General features: G+C 42.6%; 1 protein-coding gene and 1 long non-coding RNA gene across 6 annotated transcripts in view; both read left to right on the top strand.

Moving 5' to 3' along the window:
• On the top strand, positions 1–4,890 carry LOC117070744. Its single transcript, XR_004432038.1, has 2 exons — positions 1–853; positions 3,526–4,890. It is a non-coding gene; the product is annotated as an uncharacterized LOC117070744 (long non-coding RNA).
• A 2,534-nt stretch (positions 4,891–7,424) lies between these two features.
• Positions 7,425–16,442, top strand: part of TRIM69 (tripartite motif containing 69) — a 28,159-nt gene continuing 19,141 nt past the window's right edge. The window contains exon 1 of one of the 5 annotated variants that reach the window (XM_033190283.1): positions 7,425–7,924. Coding sequence is in view for 4 of the 5 variants with exons in the window: in XM_033190282.1 (XP_033046173.1) it covers positions 8,665–8,670 (6 nt within the window). In the remaining variant the exon portion in view is untranslated. Of the gene's footprint in view, positions 7,925–7,947; positions 8,671–16,442 lie in introns of those variants that run through there. The other 4 variants (XM_033190282.1, XM_033190280.1, XM_033190284.1 and 1 more) reach the window with 4 other exon arrangements.

The following is a 16,442-nucleotide window of genomic DNA, read 5'->3' as shown; positions in this document are numbered from 1 at the left end:
GGTTTCACCATGTTGGCCAGGCTGACCTCGAACTCCTGACCTCAAGTGATCCGCCCGCCTCAGCCTCTCAAAGTGCTGGGATTACAGGCGTGAGCCACCGCGCCCAGCTGCTTTTTTATACATTAAGTGTGCTTGCATGTAGACTGCGACCTCTGGCCCTCAGCCTCTTAATAAATACTCCAAATGGCTTCATTGGAACAACCAGAGAATCACCCATCTATAGAGTGGGAAGTTGCTGATCTCATCACTGCGTGGGGTGGGGCGAAGGAAGCAACCCTCACCCTTTCTCGGAAAGCAGCTGGCTTTGAAGAAAGAGAAACCAGGACAGGAAAGTCCTGATTTCTAATCTGAAACAGCGCTTTTTGTCCAGAGACCGGTGACGAGCGACCCTGGGCTCGGGTTTTGATTGGGCAGTTCGGAAACTGTAAAAGCGAATTAAAAGGGTGACAAGCTAGCGCTTTAGCCTATTCAGTTCTGGGAGTTTGCACCGTGACGCTCTGCTTCGTGACCTTGGCTCTGCTCTGTGGGTGCCGCCCAGCCTGGGCACGTCCATCGTTGAGTACCTTCTCCTCTGACTCCCTCTCCCTCTGCTTTTATCTCTCTCCAACTGCCCTCCCTGGCCTGTGGCTGCCCGGTCCTCCTTCCCAGCCCAGTGTAGCCGGGTACCCGGGTTCGGCTCGCTCGGGTCTCTGTCCAGGACTGGGAAGCCACGGAGGGCCGGGAAAGTGGCGCACTACTGGAGCGCGCGCTTCGTACTCCCTCATCGCTGAATAACTACCGGGCAGGACTGGGTGGAACAGACAGCATATCTAGGTCATTGATGGGCTGCTGGGTACATGGATGGAGCTGGAAGGTGATGGGCACTGCTTTCTGGGGCTGCCCAGCTTCGTTCCGAGGGCTCTTTTTTCCTGGGCAGAGCGGGAAAGAGGAGGGGCAGGCCGGTCGCGAAACGCAAATAGTTGAGAATAGCGATCGGGGAGAGGCAGGTGTCTGTGGGGCCCAAGAGAAGTACCACCTCGGTAAGCAGGCCGGTGCATGCAGGGGAGCGCAGAGCCCTAAGCCCTTCTCTGGGCTCCACCCATTTTCCTGCTGGGCTTCTCATTTCCTCACTAGGTTCTAGGGTTTGCCGATCTAAATCCAGTTCGAGTACCATTGTATTGTGTAACATTTTTGGCAGCTTACATCTTTGTTTATTGAGATGTAGTTCACAAACCATACAATTAACACATTTAAATGTACATTTCAGTGGGTTTTAGTATATTCACAGAGTTGTGTAACTGTCACCTCAATTTTAGGACATTTTCATCACTCCCAAAATAAATTCTGTACCAGTTAGGTGTCACTCCCATTTCTCCCAAACCCCTAGTCCTAAGAAACCACCAATCTTTCTGTCTCTATGGGTTTGCCTATAGTATTTCATAGAAACAGCAACATATAATACGTGGTCTTTTGTAACTGGCTTCTGTTTTCAAAGATCATCATATTGTAGCAAGGATCAGCTCTTTGCTCCTTTTTATTGATGAATAATACTCTACTGTATAGATACACTAAGTTTTGTTTATCCATCATTAGTTAATGGGAATTTGGGTTGTTTCCACTTTTTGGCTCTTGAGAATAAAATGTGACTATCAATATTCATGTATACATTTTTGGTGTGGACATAGGTTTTCAATTCTGTTGAGTATATATGTAGGAGTGGAATTGCTGGGTGATACGGTAACTCTATGTTTAATCTTTTAAGGAACTATTAGTCTGTTCTCCAAAGATGAATGTACCATTGTGTATCAGAGTTCCAATTTTTCTTTTTTTTTTCTTTTTTTGAGACGGAGTCTCGCTCGTCGCCCAGGCTGGAGTGCAGTGGCCAGATCTCAGCTCACTGCAAGCTCCACCTCCCGGGTTTACACCATTCTCCTGCCTCAGCCACCCGGGTAGCTGGGACTGTAGGCGCCCACCACCTTGCCCGGCTAGTTTTTTTTTTTTTTGTATTTTTTAGTAGAGACGGGGTTTCAGCATGTTAGCCAGGATGGTCTCGATCTCCTGAGCTTGTGATCCGCTCGTCTTAGCCTCCCAAAGTGCTGGGATTACAGGCTTGAGCCACCGCGCCCGGCCGAGAGTTCCAATTTTTCTACATCCTCACCAACACTTATTATCTTTTTTGTTATAACCATTCTAGTGGATATGAAATGGTATCTTTATGGTTTTGATTTGTATTTCCCTAATGGCTAATTATGCATTATTTAAAATTATAAGCGAATTAATTTTTACAAAGATTTACATGCTGTGATTTTGACAACTTAACTTCTAGGTCACGTGCCCAAAAGTCACAGAGCCTAGACCCAAACCAAGCCTCTGTAAGGCTAATGCTTGAACTCCATCCTCTCTTTCCTAGAAGACAATCTGGAATACATTTTTCAGAACTCCATTTGTTGCCTCTGTTAGAAAGAAAACACTGGGCAAGATGAACCTGCAAGTAGACTAAATGGTTTATTTCTTATTTGCTGTTAGGAGTGTGTAAGGAGATTTTTTGGTCTCCCATTTTTACTTTATAAAAAATGAGTGAGTGGGCCAAGCACAGTGGCTCATGCATGTAATCCCAGCACGTTGTGAGGCCGAGGCAGGCAGATCACTTGAGGTCAGGAGTTTGATATCAGCCTGGCCAACATGGCAAAATCCCATCTCTACTAAAAATACAAAAAATTAGCCGGGTGTAGTGGCATGCACCTGTAATTCCAGCTATACGGGAGGCTAAGGAATGAACATTGCTTGAACCCCGGAGAGGCGGAGGTTGCAGTGAGCCAAGATTGTGCCACTGCACTCCAGCCTGGGTGACAGAGTGAGGCTGTTTATCAAAAAAAAAAAAAAAAAAAAAAAGTAAAGGAAAGAAAAGAAAAGAAAAGAAAAGAAAAAGCTCTTAATTGAAGTAGTAACCCTTTCTTGGGTGTTTAATGATACTGTGTTTCTCTTCATGTAAGTGCCCCTTGGATTCCTCCTCCCCACTACCATCAGGTCATGGAATGGAGAGGGGCACTCAGTTTCAACAGCAGTGGTCTCCAAATTTTGTTCAAATGCATAACTATAAAAAATTTTTGGTATACATTCTCTACATATAGCTATACATTTTATACATATACAACTATCAATCTTGATTTAGACATTACTAAAGCTTAATTTTTCTCTCATTTTTTTTTCCATTAAAAATTCAGATTGAGGCTGGGCGCGGTGGCTCAAGCCTGTAATCCCAGCACTTTGGGAGGCTGAGACGGGCGGATCACGAGGTCAGGAGATCGAGACCATCCTGGCTAACATGGTGAAACCCCGTCTCTACTAAAAAAAAAAAATACAAAAAACTAGCCGGGCGAGGTGGCGGGCGCCTGTAATCCCAGCTACTCCGGAGGCTGAGGCAGGAGAATGGCGTGAACCCGGGAGGCAGAGATTGCAGTGAGCCGAGATTGCGCCACTGCACTCCAGCCTGGGTGACAGAGCGAGACTCGGTCTCAAAAAAAAAAAAAAAAAAAAAAAATTCAGATTGAACTATCTTACAAGTGGCTCCCAGAAGACCCACTCCCTGTGGGAGCACAGCAGTTGTGGAGGTGAAGACACGACTGGACCCAGAATAAGAGTTCATATATGCCAGGAAATCTGACCTCTAAATTCTTATAAGTCAGAGAGTGACTGAACAACAGCAGTGAGACATTGAAGACTTTTAATATTTGCAGTAAACCTTGGCATAGATCACTTACTTCCCTAAGACTGAATCCAAAAAGCACAATGGAATACTATAATAAGCTGTGACAGCATGGTGAATTCCAGACAAGCCTGAGCATTCCCTATAGCCAGAGGAGGCCCAACTCCTAACATAGCTTTGGATGCAGAACTGATAGAACTTGGGGAAAGTAATGAAGTAGTTGACCTCATCTGTGAATCTCTAGCACCTGTAGTGATTGACCTAACTCACCATGACTCTGTTGTGATTATTGAACAAAGGAGGAGGCCAAGAGCAAACACAAGGTCACTCCAAGACCAAACTGGCAGTTGTGTGGTGAACACCGATGAGGAGCGGTTGAAGAGGGACAGAGATGCATGTACAACCAACAGTGCCCATCATAATTCCTTGCAAAAAAAATTTTTTTGTCATATACTACCTGGTTATATTCAGTGTCAAGTTTGTGTGGATGGATACTCAGAGATTGAACTTAGTATACTACACATCTACTCTACAGAATGTGGCCACATCTGTAGTCAGTGCTTCTGCACTTCCTTTAAATATACTAACACTTGTCCAGTTTGTTTGAAAAAAAAAAGTCAGCCTTCATCAGTATCACTGCATTTATATATGATGTATGCCTTGTTGCTCAAGACATATCCTGTGGCTGGATTTTTCCATGTCTTTGTGCAGGAACTATGGGTTGTTGGCATCCAACACGCCGAGCTTAAAGACTGATTTTTAAAATTGCTATCTGCAGTATGTAAAAAACTCTTTGATTTCTCACATGCTCTGAGACTGCTTTTTGTTTCCTTTGGTTTTATGCTTTAGCGCTGGACTTTGGGTGCCAGATACTGGGGTCATCCTTAAAGCAACTTTCTCTTTCTTATAGTCATCAATTTTTAGTTGAATGGAACCCCTCTTGACCAAAGTGACCCCAGAAGAACCTTAAAACTGAGTTCCTGGCCGTGACAGAATGGGAGATCAGACACGTTTCATTATACCCCCGTCTCTTATGGTTTAGACACAACAACTGGCCAGCATTAATGTCAAATTAGAGATCATAAGGCTGACAGAACAGACCCTTTGTGGTAATAACAAATTATTCGTAAGACCTAAGGCCATGCCAGGCAAGTGTTATGTCATGAACTCCTACACTTAAAGAATAAACTATGTTCTAACTACCACAGGTTTTTCTATTAATTTTTTGAGTCGGAGTTCTGCCCGCCCAGTTTTTCCTTTTTGTTTAGCAGCTAAACAAGCACCAGCTGAGATAAGCAATTTTTTTTTTTTTTTGAGATGAAGTCTCGCTCTGTTGCCCAGGCTGGAGTGCATTGGCCCAATCTTGGCTCACTGCAAGCTCCACCTCCTGGGTTCACACCATTCTCCTGGCTCAGCCTCCCAAGTAGCTGGGACTATAGGTGCCCGCCACCATGCCTGGCTAATTTTTAATAGAGACGGGGTTTCACTGTGTTAGCCAGGATGGTCTCAATCTCCTGACCTTGTGAACCACCTGCCTTGGCCTCCCAAAGTGCTGGGATTACAGGGGTGAGCCACCGCGCCCAGCCACTTTCTCTTGATAAGAAGACCACTGACTATGGGTTGGTTCTGGCCAGTTTATAGAGGCTAAGCACTCTTGTTCCTTCCTGTCCTGAACAGGCATTTTGACTTATAGGGCCTAATTGTCATAGATTTAAATGTTAAGTCTCCACCTTAGGCCTGGCATGGTGGCTCATGCCTGTAATCCCAGCACTTTGGGAGGCTGAGGTGGGTGAATCACCTGAGGTCAGGAGTTCAAGACCAGCCTGACCAACATGGCAAAACCCTGTCTCTACTAAAAATACAAAAATTAGCCGAGTGTGGTGGTGCACGCCTGTAATCCCAGCTACTTGGGAGGCTGAGGAAGGAGAATCATTTGAACCTGGAAGGCAGAGGTTGCAGTGAGCTGAGATGGCACCACTGCACTCCAGCTTGGGTGCAGAGCAAGACTCCATCATGAAAAACAAAACAAAAAAAGAGTTAAGTCTGTACCTCAAAGTGAACATGGGTTGTATGTTACATGCATGTTTGTTCAATAAGCATGAGTCAGGATGACCTTCATGATTATTCATAACTCCTCCTGTAACCTGTTGAATATGTACATTTAGCCAACCTGTTCAGCATCAAGTTCCTACCCCAACCCCTCCTCCTTTGAAGTGCCTGTCTCTGGTCTTTGCCAGAGATTGTACTTCCTGGCCTGTGGGATGGCCACCTTGCAAGCCTTTAACCCTTTATAAGAAATAAAGTCTCCTTTCCAAATTTCTGGATGTTGTGAGTTCTAAGTTAACAAAGTAAGAAGAAGGAATTTGGGAGACTGACAACTTTGCAAACCAGAGCCACTATAGAAGTTTGAACTTTTACTTAAGAGAGAAATAAATGTCATTCTTGCTTAAGCAACTTTTATACTGAGCATATTAGTCAGGTTGATATATAAAATTAATCATCACTCTGGGTCTCGTTTACAGCAATGGAATTTTTTTATTTTTTATTTTTTTTTTGAGACAAGGTCTTACTCTGTCAACCATGCTGGAGTGCAGGGGTGTGATCATGGCTTACTGCAGCCTTGACCTCCTAGGCACAAATGATCCTCCCACTTCAGCCTCCTGAGTAGCTGGGACCACAGACACTGGCTAATTTTTAAATTTTTTATAGGGACACGGTCTCGCCATCTTGCCCAGGCTGGTCTTGAACTCCTGGGCTCAGGTGATCCTCCTACCTTGGCCTCCCAAAGTGCTGAGATTACAGGCATGAGCCATCATGCCTGGACACTGTTTTTAAATAGTGAAAAAAAGGACTTGAAGTACTATTTGTGAAGATTGAGACCTCTTGCTACATAGGATTTGGAATCACAGGCTTCTAGAGATGAATTCTTAGGAATTCACATTTTAAAGAAGGAGGAACTGATACCCATAAGAGTTAAATGTCTTAGCTAAGGCTACCCAGTGCTCTGGTGAGAGACAAGGTTTCTACCTTCTAGGCCAGTACTCTTACCCCTAGGCAAAAGGTTCAAGAATGTGCAGGTGCCAGGCTTTAGTAAAATCAGCTATACTAAGCATTGTCAAATGTTTTAGCCAACAACAAAAATAATCAAGATGAAACAAAATTACTTTTTTGATTAAGTGATCACCAGCATTTCATAGACATTTATTTGACAAAGGTTTTGATCCAACAAATGCCATGTACTGTCAAGGTGAGCAAGATAGAGTACTACCTACCCTGCGGTTGTTCACAACTTAGTGGAGGGGCAGACATGCAATCAAACAATTAGAATACACTCTGTTAAAGCCACATGTACAAAGATCTAGGGTGCTATAGAAATGTGTAAAGCTAGGCCAGGCATGGTGTTGCTCACACCTGTAATCCTAGCACTTTGGGAGGCTGAGGTTGGAAGACAGTTTGAGCTCAGGAGTTTGAGATAAGCCTGGGCAACATAGTGAGACCCTGTCAGAAAGAAAGAAGGGAAGAGGGAAAGAGAGAAAAAGAGAGAGAGAAAGAGAGACAGAAAAAAAGGAAGAAAGATAGGAAGAGGGAAAGAAAAAAGAAAAAACAAAGAAAGAAAAGAGAAAAAGAAAGAAAAAAGGACGAAAGAAAGAGAAAGGAAGAGAGAAAGAAAAAAGAGAGTGGGAGAGAAAGAAAGAAAAGAAAGGAAGAAAGAGAAAAAGGAAGGAAGGAAGGAAGGAGGAAGGAAGGAAGGCAGGCAGGAAGGCAGGCAGGCAGGCAGGCAGGCAAGCTGTGTTTCTCAACTGAGGAATGATTCCAACCCCTGACCCCAGGAGACATTTGGCAATGTCTGGAGACATTTTTGTTATGACTGGAGACGGGGGGGGGTGGCTACAGGCAACTAGTGTGTAAACGCCAGGGACACGGCTAAATATCCTAAAATTCACAGGACAGCCCCTCTGACTTAAAAGACTTAGCAGGCCCAAAATATCAATAGGGCTGAGGTTGGTAACCTCTGGTATAGAGCCAGCAAAATCTTCTAGAAGAGACAGGGAAGTGGGTAAAGCTTGGTTTGGGGATGAGGGAGTGGTTAGGGAAGTGTTTAGTAAAGAGATAAAGACGGGGGTGTGGGGGAAGGGAAACTCCTAGCCGAAGGGACAACATGTACAAAGCTGCAGAAGGTGACATATTTGGGCAATCCCAAACATCGGGGAAAGAGCTGTGGTCATTAAGGCTGGACAGGTAGGCAGGAGCCAGACGTGTAAGAAATCATATCGAGTTAGAGGAATTACTGTAAGAAAAACTGTTTGGCTGTTTATAAGTCACGCAGGAGCACAGTATTGGGACATCTCGCTGTGGGCTAAAACTGCTGAAGAAAGCTGTATGAAATGAAGCTTTTCTCATCCTGCTTTCTTAGGGCCTGGTGTTTTCCAGGCCTGTGTTACTGTCTCAGAGACAAAGTCAGGGCTGCTTCACTGGAATATGAGAGGTGAATTAGCTCTCTATTAAAGTCACTCAGCTGGTGTCTTGATAGTGTGATGGGATCATGAACGGGGGTGAGGTGGTTATTTTTCATGAGTTAGGCTTAATATAGGCTGACGTGTATTTCTTCTTTCATAGAGCATCCCTAGTCCAGAAATGGGGAGCTATGAACCTTAAGATTAGACTACCAGTTTAAATCTAAATGAGCTGCCCTCTTCTCCTACAAAAGAAAAGTTGGGCAGGTAGGGTATTGTAATGAAGGTTTCTCTTTCTCTTAAGCAAATGATGATCAAAGCAACTGACAAACTGTCACGGAATCTGTCAGACCTCACTCTGGCCTTGCTGCTTCTCTCCAGCTTCTGAACTTTTCTTCCTTTTGTCATGCTCTGAGCCCATTCCTTGAAAACTAACAGGTCCCTGACTCCTGGTCTGCAGACATCCTGGGTCTGTTGAGCTCTGATTCAAGTGCCTGCCTCTGCCCCCTGGTGGGCTGAAGCTTCATGGAGGTGAGTGATCCTTTTTTTACTTAGCAGGGCTTCTAGGAATAGTGTGGAAAACAGAATCATAGAAGAGGATATGGATTTGGGAGCACAAAAGGAAATTCATGAAGAGACGTATTTAACTTGTGACAGCTGGTAGCTACTATACTCTCTCCAGGCCTTGGAATAACTGTCTAATTTAGACTAGAGAAGCTGGTAGGAAAGTAATGAAATCCACCAAAACATTTTGAGAAAAATTAAACTACATACTATACAAAATTCACCTTATCAATGTAATCATTTTGTTTTAGATTTAAAAATTATTATGTATAACTTGGTTTGCTTACAATACCTTCACATTTGATTATTTTGTATTTAAGGCAGACTCGATACTCAGATAGTAAACATTTTTAATTGAATTCCTTCCTTTAAGACCTCTTCAGAGCTAAAATAAAGGAAGTTATATTCTTCTCAACTTAGTGTTTTCCTGATTGTTAGACAGACAAAAGAAAATGCTTATTTACTACATGAAAGCTTGAAAAACTCACTAAAATTCATCAACAAGAGATGTTGACACAGGGGCCCTTGAATCCTGAGTTATCATCCATTTCTACCAGTTTCCACTTCTAATAAAGTTTAATTTCATTATATTAATCATTAAGATCAGTTTCTAATTTCCTCTATCACAGGACCTTTAGGTTTGCTGTTACTCATCTCTGTCCTTAGCTATTGAAGCAAACAGGGCGATAAGCATTTTGTTTATAATTCCTAGGGGAAAAATAAACACTATTGCCTATACCTACTATATTCTTATGACTTTAAGGCCAAGTCAGTGAAAATAGACACTTTTCCATAATAGTAAAAAAAAAACTGTTTGTGTGATAGTCAGCTTCCCATTACTTCAGACGTTCAGGCAGAGGTTGGAAAGGAGTGAATTAAATGGCTTAAAATTTATTTCAACTCTGAGAAGCTCCGAGAAGTCCGAAAGTTCAGAATCTTTCCTTCTGATGTGAAAATGGCATGACTCGTGAAGCAGGAGTGTGTCTTGCTCTTAGGTTTGAGCTGGCTGTGCCGTATCGTTTGTCTCTGTGGAGGAATTGTATTTTTTTGCTCTCAGAGTTAATTATTCATAAAATCTGGCCATCAACGTTTAAAAATTACTTTGAAGGAATAAAGGTTGAAAAGCAAATGAACTCTCGTTAGATATCTTAACCATGATTTCAAAAGTTTACAACACAAAACTTCTCAGGAAAAAAAAGTCTCTGGTAGAAATTAAGGATTTCTTATGCAAGCTTCCAAAGACCTCATAGCTCTAATCTTTGCCTTTTCTCTGCTCTTTGAGAATATGCACAGTGAACCAAAGGAGGAAGAGATGTACTTTGTTTGTTTGTTTTTTGAGACGGAGTCTCGCTCTGTCGCCCAGGCTGGAGTGCAGTGGCCGGATCTCAGCTCACTGCAAGCTCCGCCTCCCAGGTTTACACCATTCTCCTGCCTCAGCCTCCCGAGTAGCTGGGACTACAGGCGCCCGCCACCTCGCCTGGCTAGTTTTTTGTATTTTTTAGTAGAGACGGGGTTTCACCGTGTTAGTCAGGATGGTCTTGATCTCCTGACCTCGTGATCCGCCCATCTCGGCCTCCCAAAGTGCTGGGATTACAGGTTTGAGCCACCGCACCCGGCCTCTTTTCTTTTTTTAAAGGCAGAGTCTCACTCTGATGCCCAGGCTGGAGTGCAGTGGCACCATCTCAACTCACTGCAACCTCTGCCTCCAGGGTTCAAATGATTCTCATGCCTCAGCCTCCCAAATAGCTGGGACTACAGGGGTACACCACCACGCCTGGCTAATTTTTTTTTTTTTTTTTTTAGTAGAGATAGGGTCTCACCATGTTACCCAGGCTTGTCTTGAACTCCTGACCTCAGGTGATCCTCCTGCCTCGGCCTCTCACAGTGCTAAGATTACAGGCCTGGGCCATTGTGCCCTGCTGATGTGCTTTCTTATAAAGTGATTCCTGCCAGCCGCGGCTTTATAAGGATGAATATCAATTCCTGACTCGAGTTTCTCTCTCTCCGCCTTAAGGTTAGACTTCCCCTAAAAGGGGCTGGCAGTAGATGTGCTTCCTAAAAGATTTCCAGGTCCAGAAATTTTAGAATCTCCTTTGGTTTCCAATTCTATGTCTCCCTCTAGCGCAATAGGAAGTTATTGCAGATATTTTGCCTCACAAATTTGATCCATTTAATAAATTCAATTCCACAAAACATATTGATGGGCTTCCTGCTGACTTAATGGTTAATAGGCTTTGGGGTCAAATAAAGAGTTCAAATCTGGGATCCACTACTTAATAATTGTGACTCTGGCAAGATACTTTAAACAATCTAAGCTTCAATTTCCTTAAATATGTGGTAATAATACATATGTCATAGGGTTGTTCTGAGATTAAATGAAATGATGTATGTAAAGCCTCTTCCACAGTGAGTGCTCAGCAAATATTAGCTAATATAATTAATCCCTTGTTTTACAGAAAAGGATATATTATTGAAAGCCAGGGGAATTGGCAAACCTTCAGCTAGCAAGATGAATTAACCATATAAAAAAATCAATCAATCATATAATATCAACAATTAATAACATGAAATATATTTTCATATCATAAAATTAACCCTTTTGAAGTTTACAATTCAGTGGTTTTTAGTATACTCACAAAGTTGTACAATTATCAATCCTATTTAATTCCAGAACATTTTCATTACCCCCAAAAGAAATTCCATACCCATTATCAGTCACTTCCCATTCCTCTTTGCCCCGCCTTGGTAACCACTATATACTTTAAATATACTTTTAAAATGCATTGAATAAAATTTCTGAGTGATATCCACTTTCAAAAGACACTACATTCACTAGGATTATAAACTGATGCTGGTATGTATTCCTTCTCCTAGATTACCTTCAAGTAGCCAGATTCTTCTATATGTTTTATCTTATTCAGAATGTATCTCTTTTCAAAGTTTTTGAGACAGCTCTGACTGGCTTAAAATGCAGTCTTTTTTTGAACTTGTGTATTCCCTGATAGGCATATTTTTCTGGGTTTGGTCTTCTTTTTCATTTATAAAAATAGAGACAGGATCTTACTATGTTGCCCAGGTTGGTCTCAAACTCCTGGCCTCAAGCAATCCTCCTGACTCAGCCTCCCAAAGTGGTAGGATTATAGGTATGAGCCACTACACCCTGCCCTAGATTTGGTCTTCTAAGCACATATTGAGGGGGTGGAAAATAAACAGACATTTTTCTCTTCCCTTCCACAGAATTGCCCATTCAGCCTAGTACACAGAATGAAGTCATCTTCTTTTCAAAGCTTTTATTATCTTTTGGTTAATGTACTTTCTTTTTTTTGAGATGGAGTCTCGCTCTATCCCCCAGGCTGGAGTGCAGTGGAAGCTGCTCCTTCTGGGTTCACACCATTCTCCTGCCTCAGCCTCCCAAGTAGCTAGGACTACAGGCGCCCGCCACCACACTTGGCTAATTTTTTGTATTTTTAGTAGAGGCGGGGTCTCACTGTGTTAGCCAGGATGGTCTCAATCTCCTGACCTTGTGATCTGCCCATCTCGGCCTCCCAAAGTGCTGGGATTATAGGCATGAGCCACCGTGCCCGGTCGGTTAATGTAACCTTTAGTAAATTATTAATATGTAAAAGGATGGTGAATTAAAAATTTTAATTGTACAACAAAACCATGGGGCAGAAGACTAGAAATATGACTTTTCAACATGTTATAGAGAGTTCTAAATTCTGAGGCCCTTTTTAAAAAAAACTAAAAAACTTGTTTTGGTAGGCTATGAAAAACACCGGAAGATTTTGGAAGGCAGAGGAGGGTTGGCAATTATTATTAATAATTAGACTTTGCAACTGATTAGATGATAGGGAAGAAAGAATTGAATAAAATATCTAAAGATAACTCAGATTTCAAAACTGGAAGATTGATGGTACAATAAATACAAATAGGGAAGTCAAGAGATGGAAATGATTTAGGGATAAATATGAGTTCCGTTTCAGTCAGGTTGATTTTCAAGGACACAGTTGTGGGCTCAAGAGATTTGGGAGTTATCTTTATTTACAGACTGTATATAAAGGTATGGGAATGAATGGCTCACTTGGTAAGAACAAAGTGGTTAGAGGCAGAAGAACTAGGACAGTATCGTATTACAAGGGCCAAAGGAAACATTAAATAAGTCAAGGAAGATAGAGATTGACAGTGTCATTAAATAGTGTTTGGCAAACTCTACCTTAGCACCCTAAGAAAAAATTTCAACAGAGTGCTATGGTAGAGGGTCCATTACAAGAGCAGAAATTCAGGCAAGTTACCTTAAGTGAAGAGGTAACTTCGCTTACTTTGAGGATAAACATTTGTTGAGCAAGGCATCCTGCTAGGCACAGAAATCCCAGGAAGAATCAAAGGACAGTGCTGTGGTTAACATAATACAGCCATTCTCCACATTTGTTTCTCTCTGTAATTCTCGTCTCTGCCAACTAACTGGCTCTCTCCACTCTGCATCTCTGCATTTCTTCTGATTTCTGTTTAAAATTTATCTCCTTTATTCTGTTTTCTCTTTCAAGTCCTAAGCGCTACCTCATGGCAGTCTTTAAACTTTTGCTCTTACTTTTGACTTCTGGATTCTCCCTTTGTTCAAAGATTCAAATTCATGAGAAGTTCTGGTTTGCCGGATCATCTTTTTGTATTAGGTCATGTCTTGGATTGCTGGACAGCCTATGAAATGAGTTTGAAGCCCATCTGTGGCCTAGGAGAGGGAGTGGAGGCCACATGGTGTGTGTGGGCCCGACCTTTAGCATGTACTATGGGAAAGACAGCTACTATGATTAAGACATCAAGCAGGTATTAGGAATCAATCTTAGTTTAAAATTCAAGTGTGCAAAGAATAGCACTTCGTATTTTCTATAACACTGCTAAATATTGGCTTTGTGTTCCCATTCCTGTGGGCTGGAGGTAAATTTGTCATCTTTCAGGAAAGGCATCCACACTGATTAATGCTGAAAGTCCATTACCCAATCTAGACAAGTTGATATATTGAGGACATTTTGAAATATTCTGCCCACCCCCAGCACATGTGCAGGCACACACACCCACACACACACACCTTTCTTTAAATATACAGAAACGTTAAATAAAGTGTCAAAAACGATTTAAGGGTTAGTTTTTGTTTGTTTGTTTTTTGTTTTGAGACGGAATCTTACTCTGTCGCCAGACTGGAGTGCAGTGGTGCAGTCTCAGCTCTCTGCATCCTCTGCCTCCCGGGTTCAAGTGATTCTTCTGCCTCAGCCTTCCAAGTAAGTGGGACTACAGGCACCCGCCACCACGCCTGGCTAATTTTTTGTATTTTTAGTAGAGACAGGGTTTCACCATGTTGGCCAGGATGGTCTCAATCTCTTGACCTCATGATCCACCCACCTCGGCCTCCCAAAGTGCTGGGATTAAAGGCGTGAGCCACCACACCCAGCTTTAAGTGTTAGTTTTTAAATGGTGGATTAAAAACTGATTATTCCCCTTCTCTTAGAAACTCATCCTTCTTTAAGTCAAAAACTACAAGGAGAATGAAAAATAGACAAACAATTTGCAATGAAACTAGAGACATCAAATAGCTTGGACTAAAATCTGTGAGGAAGGACTGCCAAACATAGTGAAAGTCAAGCAGGAATGTGAGGGAGGATGCCTAGGGATGCGGACCTTACATGAAGGGAGGTGGCACTTTTCCAAAGAAAGTACCCTATCCTGTTGGCCATGACTCACAAGCCCTGGTACAGAACAAAGAGAACAGGCAAGCAGACTTAAGCTGGGCTTTCCTGCAACCATTTGTTACACAGATTTGAGATATAGGAAAGGTGAAGTTGAACAAGGACAAATATGCCATATTTTCAGAAAACAGTCTGTTGCTGATGTAGAATGGAGGAGAGAGACTCTGCATTGCAAACAACGCTGCAGTGTTGATCATGGGGAAAAAAGAACCCATGGAACATTGTTTTATAAAGAAAACAGCCTCAAATATAACCCTGCCTCCATCCTCATACAAGTCTCTTGCAAATAGCTGATTCAGGAAGAACTCACCTCATTCAAAGATGTTTAGAGAAATAAAAAATAAATAGCACCTATAAAACAACAACAGGAGAAAATGTCCAAAGCAAAGCACAGAAAGTTATGGAGTTAGAAGATATGTAAAAGAAATTAATCGAAATAAAAACTGGAGTGAGAAGCTTCAACATCTGTCTGATAAGAGTTTCAGAAAAAGAGGCTACAGAGAATGGTTGAAAGGCAACATTCAAAGAGAAGATGGCCATATTAGGTCCAGACAGGCAAGACCCAGGTTTGGGGAGATCAGATATCAGCAATAGGGAACACAGGCTATGTGGGAAACTATGGAGCAAAGGGCTAGAGACTCAAGCAAAAGCATTTTGACAACAAAAGTGAGAATCTAGATATGGAATGAGGGCAATATAAATAGTTATTAATGAGAATGGAATTTGATCATGAAGCAAAGAATGTTTAGCCATGTTCCCCTGGCTAGAATAAATCTGAATATAAGGGAAACTAAGCCCATAAGGAGAGGTAAATATAAACTTCTAACTGGGAATGGGCAGGGTTAGGAATGAGGAATAGAGCAGTTCTGGATACTCCAATTCTCAAGTGGACGTATGGCAGATGGAAATAGCTCTGGCCTTCAGGATAGAGTTCTTTGAATTTCCTGATTCCACCAAAGACTTGAGTATCAGAGCAAGTTCGTACTCCTCTGAGCTCCAGTTTTCCTCTCAAGAACAGGAGAGTAACCTCTGGACAAACTCTCAGGGATTTTGCCTCAGAATACATCTTCTATCTGTATTTTTATCCTTCAGAGGAAGATGATATGCAAGTTGAAAATAAAAGCCTGGGACTTCTAGTTGCACTTTGCCCTGTTCCATAAATGTAGTAAAGGTCCAGATATGAGCAGCTCATGGTCAGAGCCTCCATGTTATTCATTTCTTTTTTTTTTTTTTTTTTTTTTTTTTGAGACGGAGTCTTGCTCTGTGGCCCAGGCTGGAGTGCGGTGGCCAGATCTCGGCTCACTGCAAGCTCCGCCTCCCGGGTTTACGCCATTCTCCTGCCTCAGCCTCCCGAGTAGCTGAGACTACAGGCGCCCGCCACCAAGCCCGGCTAGTTTTTTTTTTTTGTATTTTTTAGTAGAGATGGGGTTTCACCGTGTTAGCCAGGATGGTCTCAATCTCCTGACCTCGTCATCCGCCCGCCTCGGCCTCCCAAAGTGCTGGGATTACAGGCTTGAGCCACCGCGCCCGGCCCATGTTATTCATTTCTATGCCCCAGGAAGTATGAGCATAGAAACAAAGCTGGCATCACTGAATGTTTATTTACACCATTAGACCTTTAGGCACTGAGATTGAAGTCACTTCTGGTGGCTATTCATCAAATAGTAGCCCACCCTGGATTATTCAATGTAAAAATTCTGGCTCTGGGCCGGGCGTGGTGGCTCATACCTGTCATCCCAGCACTTTGGGAGGCCAAGGTGGGTGGATCACTTGAGGTCAGGAGTTCGAGACCAGCCTGGCCAACATGGTGAAACCCCGTCTCTATTAAAAATACAAAAAATTAGCCAGGTATGGTGGCGCATGCCTGTAATCCCAGCTGCTTGGGAGGCTGAGACAGAAGACTCGCTTGAACCTGGGAGGCAGAGGTTGCAGTGAGCAGAGATCGTGCCATTACACTCCAGCCTAGGCAAAACAGTGAGACTTTGTCTCAAAAAAAAAAAA

Source organism: Trachypithecus francoisi, unplaced genomic scaffold, assembly GCF_009764315.1.
Source record: "Trachypithecus francoisi isolate TF-2019V2 unplaced genomic scaffold, Tfra_2.0 Lachesis_group3, whole genome shotgun sequence".
NCBI lineage: Eukaryota > Metazoa > Chordata > Mammalia > Primates > Cercopithecidae > Trachypithecus > Trachypithecus francoisi.
Note: the sequence above shows the minus strand (reverse complement) of the source record. Positions and strands in the feature narration are given on the sequence as shown.